The 22,677-nt window shown below is 39.1% G+C and overlaps 2 protein-coding genes and 1 long non-coding RNA gene across 8 annotated transcripts in view; 2 read left to right on the top strand and 1 right to left on the bottom strand.

Annotated features, from left to right (window-relative positions):
• Positions 1-3,296: 3,296 nt before the first annotated feature.
• On the top strand, positions 3,297-14,401 carry LOC148419398 (uncharacterized). The gene is made up of 5 exons (XR_015866504.1): positions 3,297-3,338; positions 12,045-12,268; positions 12,342-12,548; positions 12,615-12,749; positions 13,591-14,401. It is a non-coding gene; the product is annotated as an uncharacterized LOC148419398 (long non-coding RNA).
• Positions 9,888-14,136, bottom strand: LOC148419399 (inhibin beta C chain). The gene is made up of 2 exons (XM_088422343.1): positions 13,425-14,136; positions 9,888-12,786 (listed from the first exon to the last, which is right to left on the bottom strand). Exons 1-2 carry the CDS (start codon positions 14,023-14,025, stop codon positions 12,029-12,031), a joined length of 1,359 nt encoding a protein of 452 aa, XP_088278469.1. The 5' UTR covers positions 14,026-14,136; the 3' UTR covers positions 9,888-12,028.
• A 1,805-nt stretch (positions 14,402-16,206) lies between the features above and the next one.
• The window catches only part of r3hdm2 (R3H domain containing 2), a 40,228-nt gene continuing 33,757 nt past the window's right edge, over positions 16,207-22,677 (top strand). For all 6 annotated transcript variants that reach the window (XM_088423676.1, XM_088423674.1, XM_088423672.1 and 3 more), the window contains exons 1-2: positions 16,207-16,466; positions 16,820-16,898. The gene's annotated coding sequence lies outside the window, so the exon portion shown is untranslated. The remainder of the gene's footprint in view (positions 16,467-16,819; positions 16,899-22,677) is intronic.

Here is a 22,677-nt window from a genome sequence, read left to right as displayed (position 1 = left end):
GCGTCCGTTCTTGCTTTTAGGCCAACGTCGTCGTTCGGCTTCCCAAGTGGAAGCAACAGCGTCGGCGGCCCATGTTCGGCAGCAACAAGGGAGTCCCGCAAGTTGCCTCGCTCGGCCCCCTCCAAACGCGTAATGCGTAATGCACCCCCCTTCTCTTCTCTCTGTCTCCCTTTCCCTCCCTCCCCTCCTCCCACTCTCCTTCCATGCCTCCACAGTCTGCGGACCACCCCGAAACAGGAAGTTCACTTTTTGTTTTTCTTTGAGGAAAAAAAAAGAAGGGAAAAAAAAACGATGCTGCCTCTCTGCTTGTCTATTCCAAGTTTGATCGCGCGCTTGTAAAAATGCACACACACAACTCCCAAATAACTTTTACTACATAAAAAAACAGTTATTGTAAATCATACCAAGCACGTAGTCATTAGTTTGCATAAGTCATTTGAATACGAGAGGATTTTTGTGAGTGTTTTCTGAGCTGTAAATTCATCCTGTGTGGCTGGCTGACTTGCATGTGTGGATGCTGCACATGTAGCTCCGAATCAACCGCAAAATCTGGACTGGAGTTATTTGTTCGCGTGTGCGCGCGTGGGTTCGTGCGTGTTCGTGGTTTGCCTTTGTGTGTGTGTGTGTACGTGTGCGTCTTAGCTTCAGTACACACTTTCACAGTTGAATGGAAACCAACAAGAACCGTATCAGCAATTCTGACCTTTGACAACCAGAGTGATCAGTCAGACTTTGATTGACAACACACTTTATTCAAATGATCCGGATCAATTATGAAGCTTCAGCAGAGCTCGCTGATGAGCTAATCACTTGGTCAGGTGTGTTGCAAAGAAAAACACACACAATACAGGCCCTTGAGAAGCGGAATATGACGGCTTGGGACGGTGAATTCGTTTGTGACCGCTTTCGGAACTCAAATTACTCGTAAATCAGCCTTTCTTCATTCAATCGAATTAAAAGACCATTAAGACGAATGCTATGCTATGTGCTATGTGCTAAGTTAATTTCAAATAATCTATGCCGACACTATATACACTTGTGTTTACACTTGTGTCATCAATCAAATCAAAAGCGCCAACGACAGAGCCCTATTGTGGCAATCATTCACTTATGTAACTCATTTGTTTCTTTTGGCTTTGATTTTCTCCCACTCTCGCTCACTCTCACTCTGCTGCATGGCCCTTGGATATGATTTCAATTCCTCAATAACTGGATCAGTGCCTCGCCCATAAAAAGCGTTCCTTATTACTCTCTGACCAAGGCTGGCGGCCGCAGTCAAAATGTTCCCACAGCCTTTGAGATGTTTAGCAGCTCCCTGGTGATGGCTGCAAGACAGATATGATGATTGGCTATCTTTCCGATGATTTGTCTTTGTTGCTAATTGAGAAATGAAATGTCTTGTAGATCATTGAAGTTTCTGTCACGTTTTTTTAAAACTGCCTCACCATGTACGTCGGCATTGGGTATGTTGAGTCCAAGCTGAAGCTGATTTTGCATGTTAAATTCTTGACAAATTTAACAAACGTCCATATAAAGGTGTTTGTCATAAATTTTACTAATTACATGAGGCCCTTTCAAGGTTAAAACATTTTATTATTTCACTCAATTTTACTCATATTTTTGTCTTTAATCTGTATCATTTTGTTATTCTTTTACATTTTTTGCAGTTTCAAAAGTTTTGCTGTTTCAAAAATGTGTTCCCATTACTATAAGGCTGATGAAATGAAGCTAAAGCAACAAAATGCAACAGCTTGTTAAAGTCACATGATCAACAGAAACAGATGTGCTGTAATTGGTCAGAAACTCAGTCCTGAGACACCGCTATATCTTTTTTCTTGAAATAGTTCTTAAACGCTTCCTTAAAAGGTTCTTAAAAATACTTTTGTACAATATATATATATATAATATATATATATATATATATATATATATATAAACAGAGAGAGTCATTGGTTGAACAGTTGGTGACCTGGATGAAGGCAAAAGTCCAGTGCACAGCAGTAACATTTTGTCAATGAGAGTCTTGGGATTTTAAATCCCGCATATAGCCGCCAAAGCCGAGAGTTCTTGGCCCCTGAATTGGCCCGCAGATGCCAGAGCCATATGCCGGCACGCATAATCCTGCAGTGATTTGTCAATGGATGGGATTAAAAGTGAGTGGCAAGATCCAGTCAGAATATTGGCTGCTATTTCAGTCGTGACTCCATCCTGTTGGGGAAACAATGCAATCTTCTCTGGCTACCATCATTCTAATGTGGTAATGCTGGACTACTGGATGAGCAGAAGTGTTTTTTTGGCATAATTTGTTTATTGTAGAAGCATTGGTTAAAAAAAAAAAAAAATCCAGTGTTAGCGATACCATCAGCACATAACAATTTAGCCTTTTTTTAACGGGCATACTGCACTGTATTCTCATTCCATTCTGGAAAAATGCATTTGAATCAATCTTACTATGTTTATTTAATGTATTTAAAAAGCACAACATTTCACAACTATATTTCCTGTTTTTATTACATTGTATTACGTAACACGATTATTCGTAAAAAACTATAAAAAAAATAGAGTAAACGAACGTACAGTAGAAATTCATCATGGCATAATTATTTCCCCCACTGTACAGTATATGAATGTAACTGTATACTGTATGTAAAACCCCAAATATGAATCAAAAGCGTTTTACAGATGATGTCTTGTTGTGGTGTTGTGAATGGAGCTCTTCAGGAGAGAGGGGAGGTGAATGAATGCGACATCTGTCCACTCCCAAAGCTTATGCGCGCTTTAGACGGATAAGAAAGAGAGCAAGTATCAGTGCAGGTAAGCTCAAAACCAAGCTGCTGGCAATAAAAGCTTCACAATTTTAAAATTGGTCTTTTTGTCTTTCAAAGTAAAGCATTAATGTAAATATGATTATACTGTAAATTGTGAACTCTGTGGGGTACATCACAAAATGTTAACACAACCCTAACCCAGGTCCAATTCAAGCCCTAAATGTCTTAGGAAGTTTATTTGATCAGCTGCTCGATATTTGAGTGTGAAGGACACAAAGTAAAAATTCGGGTCTAGCCCTTGCGGGGACGTAGGAGGCGGCAAAAGGCATCTGCTGCTAAATCGCACGGCACCTGGACACCGTTCTCACATGCAGCAAAATCCAGCAGAATCTTTTAGGGGGATTTGTTTTTCCATTGCAGATGGTCACTTGCACATGCTTTCTTCATCCTCATTGGTCAGGGTCCCGTAGTAACAGTGGCTCCTATATAAGGGTGCACTCTCTCTTGCGTTTTGTGTTCTTGTAAGGTGCAAATCCTGGGCCCTCACAGCTAGAAGACTTCCAACTGCAGGTAAGCTAGAAATCAGTTGCATGGAACTCCATGCAAAAGCTTTGGGGGTGCATGCATGTGCTTTCTCTGCAGATATTGTTCTACCAATGGTTGCACTGAACCAACCAACCATGCAGATTTTTTTTTTTTTTTTTGCTTTTAAAGAATAACAGCACAGCCACAGCAATGGGTAGACCTGCACAAGTCAACAATATTTAGTATACTTATCTCATTATCTTGAAGTGTATAAGTAATACAGTTTTTTCTGTTTAAATGTCATGTAATAATGTTTTATTATAATTGTAAAACTGTATGAATTATATGCCAGAAATGTATGTCATTTGCAGGCTTTTCCATATATATCTAAAAATAAATCACTAAGTGATTTAATCAATTTTAGTGAGTTTGTAAGTTTTAGTCTGATAAGAAATACATGAGTATACAAGATTTTTATGCGAATTTCGGACAAATTAATTTCTGAGACTTTTTATATGTTCATAAAATATTCTACAGAAATGAAATGAAAATAAATTAATTGCAAAATTCTACAAAAATATGTTAAAAACATACAAAAAACAACAACATTACTTTTGGCTTTTCCTGCATATTTCTTATGTCTTTATAGAGAGCATTCACTGCTTAACTTTGTCAGGATCAACACTTAATTAAACTTGACTTGTCAGGTAAATCTCAGAAACTTTTATCTTTGGATTTTTCCATTCATATACTGTATACCTCCACAATTAAAAATTGGGCACGCATATTGTAGCCGCTACAACACAAGTACTGTACTAGTTTATTGCTTTTTTGTATTCATCGATCATGACGTCAAGTCGTCAGTCAAATCAGTGACAGTGGAGTACCATTTTAATGGCGTCGGGGTAAATGTTTGCCATCTGCTGGTCATTTTTTGTAACTTCATCAAGACGTTTTCAAGACGACAGACATAATATGTACGCTCCGTACTAATGCTCATAGATGCGTTGATTTTTTTTTAATTTATTTTATTTTTTAACATCCGCTAGTGAAACACTCAAATATTACTTTTTTACTTGTGTCTATAAAAGCAGTTCCGTATTTGGGTGCTTCACGTTAAGTGCATTAAAACCGTTCAATTTGTGTATGTGAATGGGAAAAAAAAATCGCTTGCGCACATGACATCATTTTGTTAGTGTAATTGAATGTTTCACTAATGTACGTATTTTAGGATTTAACTTTTACAACCAGAGAAAAGTTATTGCTTCTCTATGAGAGCATTTCTCCTATCTCTGTTTACATTGTTTCATTTGTCCACGTGAGTTAAAAAAATGTGTGCGAACATTTCGAAAGCGCATATAAAATGAATGAAAAACATTGCAGCACAGATCACGGTACGTGAACATATCAGTTAAGCAAAAACTTCAAGCGTAAAGAGTAATTTGAATGAAGAGTAAAATGTCAAGACAGGTGGGATTGTGGACTGCATCCCGGTGCTGTACTGTTATAATATACTGCAAGAACGTTATAACGTTAATGATGTTATGATATACTGTATAAACAATACAGTACCGGAAGTCCTACTTTGAACTGTTCTAGAAAAAGGTGTGTCCATGAAGTACTGCCACTAGAGGGAAGCATTGCTCATCGATTGGAATAGGACAAATCAAAAACGTCAACCGCCAGGATCCTTAATAACTTTACAGAATAAGAATAAGAATAAGAATAAGAATAAGAATAAGAATAAGAATAAGAATAAGAATAAGAATAAGAATAAGAATAAGAATAAGAATAAGAATAAAGACATTAAGTACTGTACCACTAGAGTGGACGGAATCATATTAAATTAGACCTAAACCATTCCACTGTCTGTTCAGTAAATTACATACAGTTAAACAGGCGGTTACCATTGATTCATTTGGTGCTTTGCTGAGAATTGGGTCATGTGGGCCATCTTCAAATTACTCTAACACTTTGCAGCATGCATCCACAGTGTCAATGAGTGATGAAAGCAGCGGCGAGCGTTAAAAAGTGATGCAATAACCTGATTAGGTGTTAGGTCTTTAGTTGTCCTTGACAGAATTAGGTCTTCTGCAGGAACAGGAACTTGTGCCATAATACCGTAGGGTGAGAGTATAACAACATGGGCGATGACATTAATTCCCACAGCTTGTGCTCTGTGTGGATATTGGTTTATTGTATTTACATTCACTAACACTTAATGGAATTAATGGTCTACGCACTTCTGATTTATTTACATTGTAGTAAATTGTGCACAGTTTATAGTCCCATATTTGGACCATTTGGTCATGGGCATAATGAATTTACACCACATTTAACATATAAAACTCAAATTTTGTCTACAATTAATTTGATGATTGAATCCTTTGTCATGTGCAACAAATACCATTAAAAACACATTTTGCCACTCGCTGTCGACTGAAAATCACATCGCGTGTGCTCAAGTGCTCAATTTTATCTTGCTCCAAAATCCTTATGCCGTAATTTTGACCATAATTGATGGTCTGCCCTCTGCCCGCCTCTGTGATATACTGTATTTACATCATATTCAACGATCTCTGCACCATAATCAGATTGTACTGACAGAAGTGTGTACTTCTAATGTTGCCATATTTACCATTTTTAATGTTTGGCCCACATCACGTTCCATATTTACGCCAGATCCTTGTAGTTAAAAAGCACTGAACACTCTGGAAACAAATAAGCACCGAGCCCTCTGCTGCTCTAACTGTCAAAAAGCATAACCAAAACAATATCCATATTTGGGACTTTCCCTGTACTTTGTTTTATATTGTCTGGCAAATTGTAGGACATTTCTTTTGCGATTTCAAGAATGAATGGAAAAAGCTGTCTTTACTGATCGTAGGTGAGGCGTCATGGGATTTGGGGTGATCACAGTAAAGCAAGCGCCATTTTAATTGGATTCTGCCTTGTAGTAAATTTGACCAAGTGACCTACATTACCAAAGCATACTCCTGGTGTGGCTTTTTTGTCAACACAAGTAGTGTTTTATCTACATTAAATTAGCACCATCCAGTATACAAGCATCCACTAATAGAAAATAAAGATAAAATGTTATTATCAACACGAACCAAATGGGTTTCGTTAAATGGAATGAATGAAGCTACATTTCCTCACAAGACTTCAGAAATGATGGGGGATCTACAGACCTATTACATGGAGGAAAAACAAATCTGAGCCCAAAGCTACGAGAGAAAGTGAAGGATGCAGTGCACTAATGTTGTTGTGTTTAGAGCCGGTGTGATGTAACGTAAAGATATAACAGGTAACTGGGTCTGTCCTAATGGGATCAAACTGTGGATTTAAAAGTTATTTGAAGCGTTACCTCCATCATGAACGTTGACCACATTCCACCCACTTTTTCTTGGCGTCATCCCCCAATTCACCTTTTTGTGTAGGATCTGTGGATTTTTTTTTGTGCTCTTACTGGGTTCCTGCCAAAATCCAGGCTCAAAGGACGTTAGTCAAAGAAATATGATGAAATGGTGCTGGTCAACTGTTCTGATATTGTATGTTAAATGTTAGATAAAGATTAGCCTGGTTTAGGAGTGAAGGATTTGAAACCAAATGACTGACTTTCCATTGAATTATGTGCATCTTTTTTTTTGCTTCCTGTTACAATCAACACGTCTGCACAATTCCATGAAACTTGGTGGAAATGAGAGCTATTTTTCATTTTGATCATAGTAAAGAAACAAAACAATTTCCTCGGCGATTCTGTTTGTTAAAGTAACCAGCAAAATCAACACAAAACTCTGTGGACGGGTCAATTATAAGGAGCCATGAAAAAGTCTCCAGTTCATAAGCTGTAAATTTAACAGGAAATCAGCCATCTTGGGCAAATTCCAGTGTTTGTATTTTGCCAAATTCTAACTAAATTTGGCAAAATGAGCCCGCTAGGTTTGCGCTTGTTTTGATTTTGTTTTTGCATCATAATGAAGAGGTTTAATTTCAACTTCCTGTCTTTCCCTGCCATTCATTGCCCACCACTTCTTGTCTTGTTGCTGGATTTTCAAGCACTCAACGATTTCTTTTCACTTTTGTTGACAGTTCAACCTTGGGACTAATCCAATCATCTTGCATTACGTTGGTAAGGTTCACCATTGACCGGCCAAGAAGAGGGAGCATGGGAACAGTATCTTCCCAGGTTGGCCTGTCATGACGCTGCAAGCCAAAGTCACACCTTATTAAGCCTCCCGAAAGGAGATTTTGTGGGATTTCGTGGAGTGAAGGATTAGGGTTTTAGTGGCTAACAGTGGGTCAGTGTGTCAGTATATCAGTGAGTCAGTAGGCTTTTATTTTTCCCTGAGTGGGTCACGGAGTCATCGTTTTTCCATTGGTGGTGCCAACGCTGGTGAAAAGGAGTAATCACCTGTTTATCAACGCTTGAGAATTTTCTCGTAGCACCTGGTGTGAAACGCTTGTGATCGTATGAAACCGATATATATACCTTTGCACTAATGGGACACTTAGGCACACTACACAATGACTTATATTAGTGCATTAATACATTATTATGACCATTACTACTATACACTGAGTGATGAGTGACGTGAATAGTTGTTTGCTTCAAACCAGTTCAGGGTGTACCCCGATATCTGCCCAAAGACAGCTTGGATATGCAAGCCTGCGGATTCTTAACAAGTCTCTCAGGTGCTAATCTGTCTCTTACTACTTACATGAATAAGATTTTGCACTAATATTCTGCACTATATGATATTTGCATGATAGTATTAGCACCATTACTTCCAGTGTTGTTTTATTGCTATTTATTGCTATTCTTGTTGCCATTTATTTATTACTCAATCATGGAATGTAGTCTGCTGCTGGGGGAAGTGAACAGAATAAGAATTTAATTGTGTGGTATAATAATACGATACATATGATGATAAAATTCTTGACAAGCAATTCGGAAAATGGATGGACTGATAATAAACAAATGAATAGGTTCAATCTCACCATTGACCCTCCAATGATAACAAGTGCGTTAGGACAGTGGTTATCAAATGTGGGTACATGTGAAAGTATATGTGAAAGTACTTTGGGGCTGCATGGATTTTTGACAGGGTTTCTGCAGGTTTCAACAACTTATTTAATGCTGTTTAATGCCGGAATTGTAACATTGCATTTTTTCTTTTCAAATTAAGAGCAAATCAATATCAATCAAAGTAATGCTAAAGTGTTTTGCAAAATGTTGTATTGCTTTTTTTGTTCATATGCAAATTGTCTGTAGTAACACAATTTTTAAAAAAAAGCATAAAGAAAATAGTTCATGTTATCCAATATATCCTTTTGAGTAGCGGAATAAAATAGGCCACCACTACAAATAAAGTTGCTACGTTGGTACAGCATTCTACAGGATTGTATTCTTGAATTGAAATCAAATTTATTGTCTAAGTTTTGCTGCTTGTGCCCACTCTGGCGTCCCACTCAACTTTTCATGCTAGAGAGTCCACTGATAACTAGATTATTATTGCTTTATAAAACAGCAAAGTAATGAAGAAAAAAGTTAAGAATTTTGATCACATTTTGTGTTGCCCGTGTGACTGTATCCCACTATCAGTAGCAATATGTGGCACCTAACATGTGCAGGATGATAATTGGAGCAGGGGTACGTCATCGAGGGTTTCAAAGAGGGCAGTTCCTTACCAAAAGCAGATCGATTGGTTCTACCTGACCTTTAGTCGTAGAGCAGAAAGTGGAGCAAAAAAAAAAGAAACACAATTTCAAAATCAGGAGAAAAGCATCAAAATTTGGAACTAATTTTGTCTTCGCTTGTCCTGAGCAAAGTTTAGAAAGTAAGTACAATCCAGGCCAATGACACACGTATTGTCAATGGCTTATTATAGCATATGCCTGCCAGCTGCTAAAAAAACTAAATATACGTTTATTTTCTAATTTGACCCTTGACTTTGTGTGCAGAACCATGAGACAGGGTGCAAATGCCCTGGATGTCGTAATTTATACTGAGCTGGCTCACATGAAGAGCTCGTTTGGCCTCATAGTGAAATTATAACAAGTGCATGCCAAGGGAATGTGACAACTGTTGACACTCCAAATACAGACGGTTGATAAAACCACTTCCACTGTTGTATCAGCAAATACACCCTTTGCCTTAGAGACCGTGGACATGACAGGTAGCATGCTAGCTAATTTGCCATTTTGCTCACAAGAGTTGGAGTGCACTATGCTTCCCTCGCCAGTTCACCCACAACCCAAACAGAGAAAATGCAGTGGATGATTTAAAAAAAAGAAGTAATTATTAATGTAATAAAATGATTTGGCCTAATAGCAAAATTGCCAGTCAGGTTCAAATTATTTTTCAGAAACAAGGAAAAAAAAAATATATTAAACAGAGAAGAAGGGTCCTGTTAACAGGACCCACCTGGATGAATGTGAATGTACGTACAAGGAGAAACACAATTTTTATCAAGCACACCAGTACATCTATTTTTATTGTAACAGGAAGTTAAAAATGACTATAGTTATTATGATGTTAAACTAATTAAAGTTTGAATGTAGTGATATAATTCAAAATGCAGAGAGACAGCATTTGTTAATTTTCTTTTATTTCAAAATAGATTCATTCAGTACAGTGAAACTGGAAAGTCAAATTAGAAAAAAAATCACACTGAATCATTGAATAAAATATATCGTGTTGAAAAAATACAAACAGTCATTTCACTTCAGACAAACGCCACCCATTTTCACGCAAATAAAACATGAGAAAAAGACTGATATGTTTTCTGTGGATTTTTGTATCTTGAGAGTAAACTATTGCCCGGTTTAATTTGAATTTAGTACCCAGTTTTCGAGCACAGTTGTCTCGGGTGTTAAAGTGCTTATATGGTATGATGGCAAAAAGATGCTACTAATAATATTAACCCTGTAAGTGCCAAAGTAGCAAAGCAAGCTACAACCATTTGAAATAGTAACTGCATATTTTATTGAAAATCTCTGGTGCCTAAATGGTTGATGATAAAACAAGATTAAAATTGTGTGTCAAAAAGTAAAACGGTAATTCAAGTGCAGTCTGAGAGGCAACAGAATGTCCTATTAATTGTGTATAAAATAAATGAAATTTGTGCTTCTAACCCTTATATACAGTAGCTTAAGTTTTGCAGTTGAAAGTGAGCATAGATAAATGGAAAATTCCAACCAAAAATGTGCTGTTTTATTTTATACTGGCCTTTTTGAGACATTTTAAGGTTATTGGTGTACATCCTGGTCTTTTTGATTTAGCCCAAATGGAAGACACAGCTTACTGAGTGCCTGCTGTGCAATTGGGATGACGTCAAGTCCCCATCGGTGGAATGATTAACAGGCTGCGTTTTGCTGGGAAGCTTCTAATTATACATCATACCAGTAAACTTTGGACTTTGACAATTGTATGCACCAACAGTATATGCCCATCTGACCCACTCGTCACGCAGACCTTCACATTACCCGACCACGGAGCCAATCGTTTCCCAATGTTTGCTAAATCATGACCTTGGATTCACATGCTGACCAACTGAAAAGATTGCTTATGACAACAATACAATGGAGATGCTGAGTAATCGTTTTTTCTCCCCCACTCAACGGCCCAAAATTTGCTCAGTGGTGCCCCCTGGATAGTTTGGGTTTCACTAGAAGTCCAGGGCAATGTGAAGGTACTGCTTTCAACATTGTTGAGGGCCCAGGTGATTAACCAGGTGACAGAATTGATCGGCTGCTCTTATAAAATCCGTAAAAAACAGGCCAACTTTTTGTTTGCCGTTGTTATGTGTTGGAATTTTTTTCCTTCACATGGACACATTGCAGTATAAGACAAAAATAATTTAATTCAAACATTCCACTCCTTCCTTCCACCCAAAATACAGCATTGCATATTTTATAACAGCCACTTTAAAGCAAAGTATTGACTGTGCTTCCTGTAGTTCGTATATTTATTATTGTACACTAAGTGTTCCAGACTTCAGTATTGGTTATTGCAGTCTGAAAACTGTCAGGTTCAAAATAACCCAATAATGGGTTAAAAAAAAAAAAAAAGACTGACCGAATATATCACTCAATTTACCCCAACGTTCAGGCTTGTTTTGCACAAAACAACCCAGTATTTAACCCATTTTTTAGAGTGTGGAAAATATTGGAAGCGATTACTCATGCATTTCATTGCATACACAGTATGCTTCTAGTTTGTCAGCTTTCAACGCTGAAAGTATATGATTGTACTTGATGTATTGCATATGATGAGAATTTCATTGTGCTGCCCCCCGCCCACCTCACACACACACACACACACAGAAAAAAAACGCACACAATTTAAAATTTTGGGGAGGGCTAAAACTGTTCATTAAGAACAACTTTAAATGATGAATTATTGAATTATTGACATTTATGGAAATAAATATTTAAGTTGGGGGACGATAAAGTGGACATTTAGTTCTCATTTCTTTGTTGTGAAATACAGAAAAGCCAAATTTCACAACCACAAAACTGAAAGTATTTAGTTGAATCGCCCAACCTAAAATTTTACATAAGTTTGTTTCCTGGGAATTTTTAGTTCACTCAACTTTTTTTTTTTTAAATGTGTGCCTACAAAAGCATGCAATTTTGGAGTTACCAGCAAGCCATTTGTGGTCATCTGTACTTCACGTGAAATACACCAGGACTGCTGCAGAAACAAAAAATCTACACATTGAAACAAACCCTTATGTGCACCCACAGGACTCAACGATCATGTCAGGCACGTCAGTTTTGATGATACTGTGTTGGGAGTTGAAGTAGACCATGGACAGAGGCTGCCGCTCCGTGGGAACACAACATGAAGATGCAGCAGTGTTGATGCCATTCACCTTTAGCTGGCTCAAGACGGTGGCGTGGAAGGATGAGGCAATTCCAGGAGATCCGGCCAGGTGCTGTGGGCACTGCCCCACACAATAGTTCATGTGGTAACCCTCGGGGGCAATGATCCAGTCGTGCCACTGAATGTCCTTAAACTTAATGTACAAGTCTTTTTTACAGCACACGGTGATGTCATCGCCACAGCGCAAGGAGCGCTTCCTGAGCAAGTGTCTGATGGGGTCGTCACGGCGACGTACATGGGCCACAAGGAAGGGCTGCTGAGAGCCGTTGGGAGAGTTTTCCAGGGAGCAAAGATTTCGCCCATCTTCATCGCAGCTCACCTCCAGATGAAGCTGCTTCTGGCCGCCGTCCAGGAAGGATTGCAAAGTGCGGCTGATGGGAAAGGTGTGCCAGTTACTCTCCTGGACCTCCAGCATTTTTTCTATCACCAAGGTCCGATTTCCACCATCTGCGGTGAGGAAGATTTGAGCCGGCACTGGGATGGACGACTTGGAGGAACGGACATAGATCCAAAGGGAGGACTGCAGTACCTGGATGCTGTGGCCGTGTTCTTGCAGGAATTGGAAAGTAAGGCTGAGATTTGCCTCATCCCCATGCCTTTCATCTGCGGATCACACACAGTAGACATGCAAAATAAGAAAATGTCATGGATCCCTACTGGCCGTATCTATGTGGCATGCACTCTACCTGATTAAACACTCTACCTGATCCATCCATCCATCCATCCATCCATCCATCCATCCATCCATCCATCCAACCACTCATATTCCATCTATCTATCTATCTATCTATCTATCTATCTATCTATCTATCTATCTATCTATCTATCTATCTATCTATCTATCTATCTATCTATCTATCTATCTATCTATCTATCTCTGGGTCAAAATCCATTCTTCAAATTAGCATTTTGTGATTACTGAATGCTTGCTAAGGTACAATGTAAATAAATCATATTTGCCAGTTGCTCACATGAAAAACAACTGCAGAATTGAGAGAAACTGTAGTCAGTGAAATGCTGGTATTTTATTATTATAATTATTATTTTATAATTAATACTGGCCTACCCTAGTCACTGGAACACTCGTGAGAACATTTACCCTGCACTTTTACCTAATTTCCTCACAACAGGAATTGACAAGCAGACTACAAAGAATCCCTATGTGATTCATCTTGTTTGTGCAATGGAATGTGCTATACCCCGAGGGGAAAAAAAGTTATCTTATCACTTGGTACACTTACTTATATCGGCAAAGCTGACTATTTCATAGCCTTGGTCTTTGGAAAGCACATTGTTGTCTAGTTCGAGGGTGCCGTCCGGCTTGACGCGCCCTGAGTGCAATTTGCGCAGCGCGGTGAGGAGCGCCGCTCGGGGAACAGTCTGAGAGATCTTGGGTCTCTCTTTCAGGTGCAACTTGTCCAAAAGTTGCCGCTTTGCAATTTCCACCATCAGTCTCTCCTCCGCGTCCCACCCCTGGGAGCCCGAGCCGCAGGATGCGCAACCCGAGGAGCTACCGCTTACCCACATGAGCAACAGAGCCACAATGAGAAACGCGCGCAATAAGGAGGACCGCGCCATTTGACTGCAATTAAAATGGAGAAGAAGAAAAAAAGAGTCTTCCTTTGTTTTAAATCTGAGGTCCTGGTCTGCAGCTGGAGCGTTGAGTGATGCCTCGGTGTGCCGCTGGTGAAGATATCTGCTGTGGGGTAATCCACCAAAAGTGGTGACACGTTGGAGGGACGCACCAATGAGCGCACCGGGGCGCCGTGTGAGGAACTTTGTTGGCAGCGCATCTGCAGACGCATACAGCACGCACTCAAACACGCACTCACAAACAGGCATGCAGGGAAGGCGAGGTAGATGACTGATTGGCAATGACCGAGAACATAACAGGGACAAGTGCAAGCGTGTACATTGTCCGATCTGCCCCTTACACGTGGGATGAAACAGCGCTGCAGCACTTAAATGCGCGGAAAACGTGCCATCACCTCAGTCGGCCAAAGTTGAATTGAGGTGTGCCCTTTCACCCAGTTTCGACGCTACAACATGTCAAGTGGACGTCATCTAGTTCTAATCATAGACGGCAACGTTAAATAGAATCGCTACGGCTTTTATATTCTATTCATCGACATTTTTGGGCCACTTTTAAATGTTATTATGCTAAATCTTCAGTTCCTGTACCTGTACATTCTTTTTGAATATAGTTAGTTGCACTGAAACTAGAAATGGCCACAGCCAGTATGCATAGATTTCTGTATTGCATATTGTGCTACTATAACATGTATGTATGTGGTGCATATTCTCATTAAATCACGGATGTTTTTTGATGAAAGTGTGATTAAAAGGTATGATGCAAGGGTACAATTTTAAATTTTCGTGCCCTATACAAGTGTTGATTAGTCCATCAGTGTAGTGCGTGACTGCCAATCTGTGGAGGATCTATGTAACTGCCTGGACCTGTGTCTTTGCTGAGGTCAGACTGTTCCCAGCAGAACGCAGGGCACACAAAGAAAAACAATCATTTACACTCACAAACACAAATAAGGACAATTTGGAGTGTCCAAATACCTTCCAAGCAGTTTTTGTAGGGAAGGTGGTAGCAAACCTCTACTTAATCATACATGTTTTTGGAGTGAGGGAAAAAAACAGAGAACCCAGAGAAAACCCATGCAGGCAAGGAGAGAGTATGCAGGCTCCATTCAGGTGAGCCAAAGTGAGTCCTTGATCTCTGCACTGGGAGGCAGATTTGCTAACCAGTCTTCTGTCCTGCCGCACTAGCTTTTAATCCTTAAAAGTATAGCTATTATTTTTGTAAACTATTATAGCATGCACATTAAAAAGTAACACTGAATTTAATAAAAAAGATAAACTTAAACAATGATGAACTGAAAATAAATATCAGCCAAACAAATACCAAATTAAATATCCCAAAACCCTATTGCCACAAAAAATGTCATAGATTAAATGTCATAATTTGCCTTTGTCGATGCATATGGAACACAAATCCTGTCATTGTTGGAATCACATAATTTAACAATAACTTATCACATATGCTCGGATAATTACATATCATTAATAATTTACAGTTTGCCTATGAGATTTATCAGTAATACTTTAATGTAAACATGATCAGCTTTAGGGGCATTACAGTAAATACGTCAATACACACGCCTCCTAAACACACACAGGCACACACAAACACGTGTGTGTAAACGAATTAATGTTTATTTAAAAACATTAATGTTTTCGATGGTAGCGAACTGCAAATGTGCATCGACTGAGCAGTAGTTTGCGAAATTGTTATGTCGCCACTAGATGGCAGATATGGCTTAGATGCACACTTTTGTGCCCTCCTTGAATGGTCATTTTTATTTAAGAGAAAAATAACAGTAAGTTGGTTGTTTTATTTCATTGCAAACCCTTTGTTGTTAGGTTAGGATATTGGTACATCCATTAAGAAATGCATTTTGAAATTGATATATATTAAAACCACATACTTTGCTTTTTTTTTTTTTTTTTACTCTAAAACAACCTTTTATAATTATAATGGTACAGCTAGAAAGCCTGTGGCCCTATGTGGACCATGAGATGCACTAATGAAAAACGGTGAGACTCTCCAGCATTAACTTGCTCACACTTAAACTTGATCTTTGCGCTCATTTGAAGAAACCATGCCAACAGATATGGGAGACATAATATTTGTTTTACATGTCACGGCTAATAATAACACGTATCATTTTTAAAGATGGCGGTAAATAATTATTATCATCCATCCAACCAAAAAATGTAAAAAATAAAAATAAAACGTTAATTTAAATTTTATAGCAATGTTGATTTTATTTTGGATATTTTTCGTTGAAGCGAAATTATGTTAAACTTAAAAAAAATGTTTTATGAAACGTTGTAAAATTTGCTGGGCGTTCAAGATTCGGCACAAGCGCGCCCTCTATTGGCCCGGATGACTTCACTGGCGGAAATGTCGGTGAGGTGGGGGGCGAAAAGTGACGCCGACATACAGTGTACACACACACACTCACAATCTTGGGCTGAGACGGCGGGGGGGAAATCAGGTTCCTTTTCTTTTTTTTTCTTTACTTTTACTTCATTTTGAATCTGTCGATTCGGTCCGTTGCTGTCGGCGTGTCAAAATGACTCCTTGCTGAGTCGCCAAGGCGACCCTGTCTCGTAGGCTCACGGAGCGCTATTTTGACAGTCCGGGGGTCGCAGTGAACCACCTCCACTAACACCACCACCACCTACTGAGCGGCTAGCATTAGCCCCCGGTAAGTCACATACGGGCAGCTAGGCTAATGACACCCAGCTAGCGCCCTCCCGTTCCAGTGGGCCTGACAAGTGCTTTGCCGAAAACGCGTGTCATGGCTTAGGGCGCTAATATACATGATTAGCGAGTGGATGTATATGGTCGGCGCGGAGAAAATGCTAGTTAGCAGGCTAACGTTAGCTAGGTGCTCTGTGTATGTGCGCGCCTGCGAGTGTGGCTAATTATATGCGCCGGGGGAGGAGGAGGCGAGGAGCTTATGCCGTGTGAGCTAGCTATTGTTAGCCCCTGGTCTTGTGTGGCTAATATCTCAACCGGTCCTGGTTCTGACGACACCGACCATCTGCTCTTCCACAGACATAACTTGAAAGACAGACAGACGGAGGAGGTGGGATTCTTCAACGCGGACCCTCTTGCATTCTACCCAGCTAAAAAGGTAAGCAGAAACCCTCTGATGTCTTAAGTTCAAACATTGAATTTAGAGCCATCTTTAAAGTTGCCTTTCTACCTGCTGCGGGTTTATGTTGACATTATTCGCCATTGTAATGATTTGAGTGAGAATGAAACGAGGTGGTGCATCTTCGAGGAGCTGAAATCCAGCTTTCCTGTGACAACACGATGTAGTATCATAGCACAAGGAGTTGATGGCAGCCGAAATTATTGTAACATTTGAACTAAGTGAGCCACCGCCAAATCACCATATTTTAACTTACTTACTTGCAAACACAAACAAAATCACGTAAACAATTAACGTGAACACTAACCTCTTAAGGACCATCAGTGTGATTTTGTGCTCTTCCCCTAAGTAGAAATATGACAAAATCTCCCTAAGTTTACAGTCAAAGTACCAGATTTGGTTGGATTGGCCATCTCAACATTCAAAAGAATTTTGGAAATTGCCTGATCGGTTCTGCAGCAATTGAGTTTCTTATGTTTAGACAAAGTCTTTTTGGGTGACTTTTTTATGTTTTGTCTGCCACCTATAAAAAAAATCCAAGCAAAACAGTGGAATTCGAGTATTTCTCAACGCATCTCCAGAACCCTTTTGTGCCATCTGAAATCAAATTTTTCTGTGTAATGTAAGATGAGTTTAAAAATATAGTTTTTTGGGACAATATATTTGGTTGTATTTAAGCCTTACAGGCTAAAAAGTTGAGTTATGTTTATGTACTAATATAGGCAATTAAAATGTTTTGTGGCAAACCTGGTTCCTAATCCCCGTGAATATGGAGAGTCACTGTTAAATTGAACCCACCTCAATTTTAGTCCAACAGTGTCCACTGTCACATGTCAAGTTTTATTTGCTTTCTTTCATTTCAAAATAAAATAATTTTTGACAAACGGCAACTAGTGACTTCCAATTTTTGACACCACTGCTGGAAATAGATAAAGAGATGCTTGATATCATACAAGGTGGGATCGCAGCTTTGACTTGAACATCTGCTATGTGGGTTTAAGAAATTACAAGCATGCATGCTCCAAGATCCATTGCATGATGTTTGCCGATTTCTAATTTTTAGGAATGCTTAAAAAAGATTCCATGGGGGGACATTAAAACAAACCAAAACATCAAACACAGTAGAAATCAAATAAATAGACGCCTTCACAAGCAACACTTGACAAATTATTCATCTAGCAGGGCGTTTGTATTATTAGGAAGTGTAGCTTCTGATGTTATAGTGATGGAGTTTGAATGAAAAGACTTAAAAATACATTTTAGTCAATAGACAATATATATTGAAAACAGCAAAAACAGGATTATTTTTTGATTCATTGACGTTCCACTAAGAATAAGTTATAGATTAGAAAGCCTGCATTGTTTATACATTTGCATTGATAGCCTCTTATATGAGTTTGAAATGTCAAGACTGCGTTTTAATGAGAGCTATCACTGGAGACTCTTGCCATGTCATACAATGACGATGTGATTGAGTAGCGGTTTCTCAGCATCCTTAATCAGCAATGGAAAATGTGTGACTTTTTTTATGCATGCGTTTTGTTGTTAGCTATGGGCTGTGATGACAATAAAAACTGGTTTTGATGATGATTCAAGCTATCCGATACACAAGCACCGCCAACATGCATGCGACATCTTGCATGCATGTCCATGTATTATTTGGTGTGTTTACATTGTTTTCCTTTGGAGCGCGCTAGTGGTGTGTCATGTTATATGGTTGCCCTTGGGAAATAGTTTTTAAAGGTGCACATCAGATAAATGAAAATAAATTATGATTAAAATATATCTGGTATGTGGCTGCTGCTTTATGAATTTTTGTCTTAAAACAGAATTGTCACTTGAATATGGATGTCTGTGTTTTCCTTTTTCCTTTTTGAGCTTTTTTATGTTTCGGTAGCCAAATGCTGCAATATGCTACATGTGCTTAGCTCAGCTGTATTCCCCTTCCAGTATATATTATTTATGCAAGTCAAGATGGCTGACATGAAAGCATTTTAAAATTTGGTGTTTTATAGATGTGATGTCGATGAAATAGTCAACTATAATCCACCAGGATGCTGTTTGGGGTTTTATTCGTCGATGTGCTATCCATATCTGCTTGTGTCTTTGAATGTCTTGTTTGCAGCAGCAGTGGAAGAAGAAGAGCGGCTTTTTCTAGTGAGATTTGAAGAGCTATTTATAGATCTCTGCCAGAGTACCATGCGTGGTGTTGCTGCTGCTGCTTCCATCCCTCTCCCCTCAACTCTCATACTGTCTCCATCTATACTCCTTCTTTCTCATCTTTCAACTCCGTTTGTCTATACCCCCCTGCCCTCCAAAACCGATGTTTCCACTTGTGTCTTTCGTAGTTGTCTTTGAAGTCAATTATTGATCAGGTTTGGGGGAGAGGTGATGGGCTTTAAATCTTTTCCTGGCTTACTTCGCAGGCTTTTCTACAAAGCTGGAAGGGCTGTAATGCATATGCATGAACAAGTGCAACCTCTAAGGTCGAACAGTATGTTGGTCTTGGATGCTGGTCTACTGCTGATTTTTATTTTTAAGTGTTTTCTTTTTTCTTTTTTACATTTCACTGGTCATGTGAATTGAGTTTACAAGGAATCATGGTTTTCCATGATCTTCTGTCCCTACGGAGGCATCTGGGACGATATGAATTGATTTTGTGTACAAATCACTAACCCATGTTAATCAATGGCAAAAGCACAATTGCAGTAAATATTCCTAAGAAAAACACTTGGTTATAAACTGAAAACAATCTGATAAAAGCACATCATCAACTGAGCACATTTTTTCATACACGTACACACATGGAAAACAGTTGTCAAGAACATTGTCCCAAATGTAATTGTGACTCCAATATATGCATTTCAGAAATTTTTAGTCTCCTCACTTTTTAGTCTCCTCATTTCTGCTGTCAAAATGTTACAAGCTAATGCCATCTGAACTGACTGAAAAATAACCTGTTTTGTGTGACAACATGGCATTGTGTGAAGTCTATTCACTAGTGTGATACCTTTCAAGGCGGAAAGCGCATCTAAAGGTTTTACTTTTCTAAAACAAGGAGCTACATTAACCAATACTCTGCCAAGTTCAAAATAAACTCGATTTTGAGATTTCATGTTTCGAAAAGTAACATGCCACATCACACTGAATCCATTATGACTTTGCAATTGTATTAGAAAACTTAGTGTTTTATTCAGATTCTTAGGCAAAAATAATACCTTGTAGCAGAAATTTAAAGACAATTAACAGGCAACAATTGAGGATCAACAAAGAAGATGAAGGAGATCAGAATGAGATAGTATGGACATGACAAGAGGATTGAGGACCCTTTCGTGGAGGCGACGAGTTTGCAGTTTAAATGCGATATATTGGAAACTGAACTATGAGGTAGTTTAACATATTGTTTTTTAATAATGATTGTTCATAGTTTTGATGTATAGATCACCTCATGTCCGGTGATAGTGTTCATACCGCTGAACTGTTTATCCGCGATATCTTTGGCCTCTGATCCTCGCTTAGTGCCTCTCCTGTTTATCTATCCTTGCCCCTAAGCCTTTCATGTATTTCTTTTGCTGTCCCACGAAAGACTTGAAGAGCTCGGATGCAAAAGTCATGGCTCTGCTCCTTTGAGCGAAGCATTAGGCCGCATTAGTGCTGTCCGCTTTAGCCCCGGTCATGTGGCCAACCTGGGATTTTCTCATGCACTTTTGTGGGGGAAGCCATCAAAAATGTGCCCCACGCTCGTGTTGTTGTAAAGTCAAAGTTTTGGACATCAAGTCCAAGTTCTTTCTCTCGTTACATGAATGACTATTAATAGAAGGGCATGCCTGATTGTTCTCTTTTAAAACAGTGCTGGTGTTTCAACCACTCTGTAGGAGAGGTTATCATTGGCAAACCCATTAGCTGCTACTTTACTAACCTGTCATGCTGTGGGAGCACCTGACGAGAAGACTACAATAGGCATCTTACTGAATCATGTTGATCGACAAGGGGAAGAAAATGTCGATTCTTCTGAGGTCCTGTTCCAATGTTGCATACAGCAGATTAATGCTGCCATTGTATACAGCAGGTTAATGGTGCCTGGCGGTGTTAGCATTGAAGAGGTCTTTTAGGACATCGTGTTGTTGGACTTTAAGTCAAAACATCAACAGCTGGTTGCACAACATTGACAATTGTTATACATTTGGTCAAATGTATAACAGTTGCTGAACAGATTGAGACCTTTGGGTAAAGTAGTTTGAATCTAGGTGATTGTTGTTGTTACATTTGAATGTTAATGTCTCTTTTTATGATTGTTAATAGATTATATATTTTCATTGTCATTGCTGTTGCATCTTTCCGTTGTAAATCAAAGCTTTATGTACTCAGATCCCAAAAGAATCCTGGTTCCACCCTTGCCAGGCGATGCACAAAGCAGACATCCCTCGACGTCTACCTTCTCCTGAGCTCACTGCAGATAGTTGCTTTGATGGTGAACTTTCGACTTCCTTCCCTCATAGCCACTGAAGCTTCAGGGAGAACATGCAAATGTGTTGTCTTGAGGGATGAAGGTTTTCCCAGCTAATGAGTTTTGTTTTCTTTCATTAATTTTTGCTTGCTATCTCTTCCCATTTATAGCCTTTGTATTTTTTACACTGGTGCTTTTTTAGAGTGCTGCGTTTGTGTCAGCACTTAATACCCAGCAAGAGAAGTTCCCCTTCAATCATCAGCCTCTTTACACAGTGATCCCATAATTCAGAATCCCCCTGCTTCCTATACCAAACACAGTGAAATGAGATAATTCCATAACTACATTTTCACGATGCAACACGGTATCTTGCCATTCGGTAATTAGATGTGTAATGACTTCTGTGTTTGAAACAATCTTGATTGCTCGCTGTCAATTTGAGAGTGTGGATTATAGGACTTTCTCCACGGGCGTAACTAGGCTGTCAACCGCATGAGCCAAGTTTTGACGCACAGATGTGCATTTTTTTACATCAGCCGTATTCTTACTTAGAATAATTATTGTAACGGGACCAGCTACAGTAGAGGAAGAGGACGTCAGGTGGCTGTTAGCAACAAGTGCCTGTTGCAGCTAACAGTAGCTCGTGTCAGCTGAAGTTGTTACGATATCATTTCCAATAAAACAAGCGGGCAGACTGAACCATTGTCCCTAGTGCATCCCTGTTCACACACAGGAATACAGTATTAGTATAATATTAGAGGATCATGTACAAGTCATGATGTCTCCAGCTCATTCAATTAGGAGTGCACTGTCTAGAGAACACAATCATAAACTTGGTAAAACACGGATGCTTCTCAAAAAATGGAAAAGGAAAACAACCGCTTTGAGCGCATTCAACATTACAATGAGGAGGTGTTCACCGACCGTTCACAATGTGGAAAATCTGAAACACTTAACGCACAACAAATATAACTTATCGATATGATCACAAGCAAGTATGTAGAGTTTACAAAAGATAAGATTTATTATGTTTTGTTATAGATTTTACATTGTTGCCCAAGTATTGGTGCGTCTTACACACAGTAAACATAGAAATTACTAGAATTTGACCCAAAAATGATGGGTGTTATACACAGATGCGTCTTATTTGGGGAACGGTATCAATTAAGTTGTTGTAGATTAATCGTTTCATGTTGACAGCTCTTGTGAAACTTCACATCCACTGTCCTCGCTCTGTGGAGCATCTCTGACTACCTCAGAAGGTCATTTTACACATAGTATAAAAAGGGCAGTGATCAGTCGTGACTAGTT

Source organism: Hippichthys cyanospilos, chromosome 9, assembly GCF_059441005.1.
Source record: "Hippichthys cyanospilos isolate Australia breed blue-spotted pipefish chromosome 9, RoL_Hcya_1.0, whole genome shotgun sequence".
NCBI lineage: Eukaryota > Metazoa > Chordata > Actinopteri > Syngnathiformes > Syngnathidae > Hippichthys > Hippichthys cyanospilos.
Note: the sequence above shows the minus strand (reverse complement) of the source record. Positions and strands in the feature narration are given on the sequence as shown.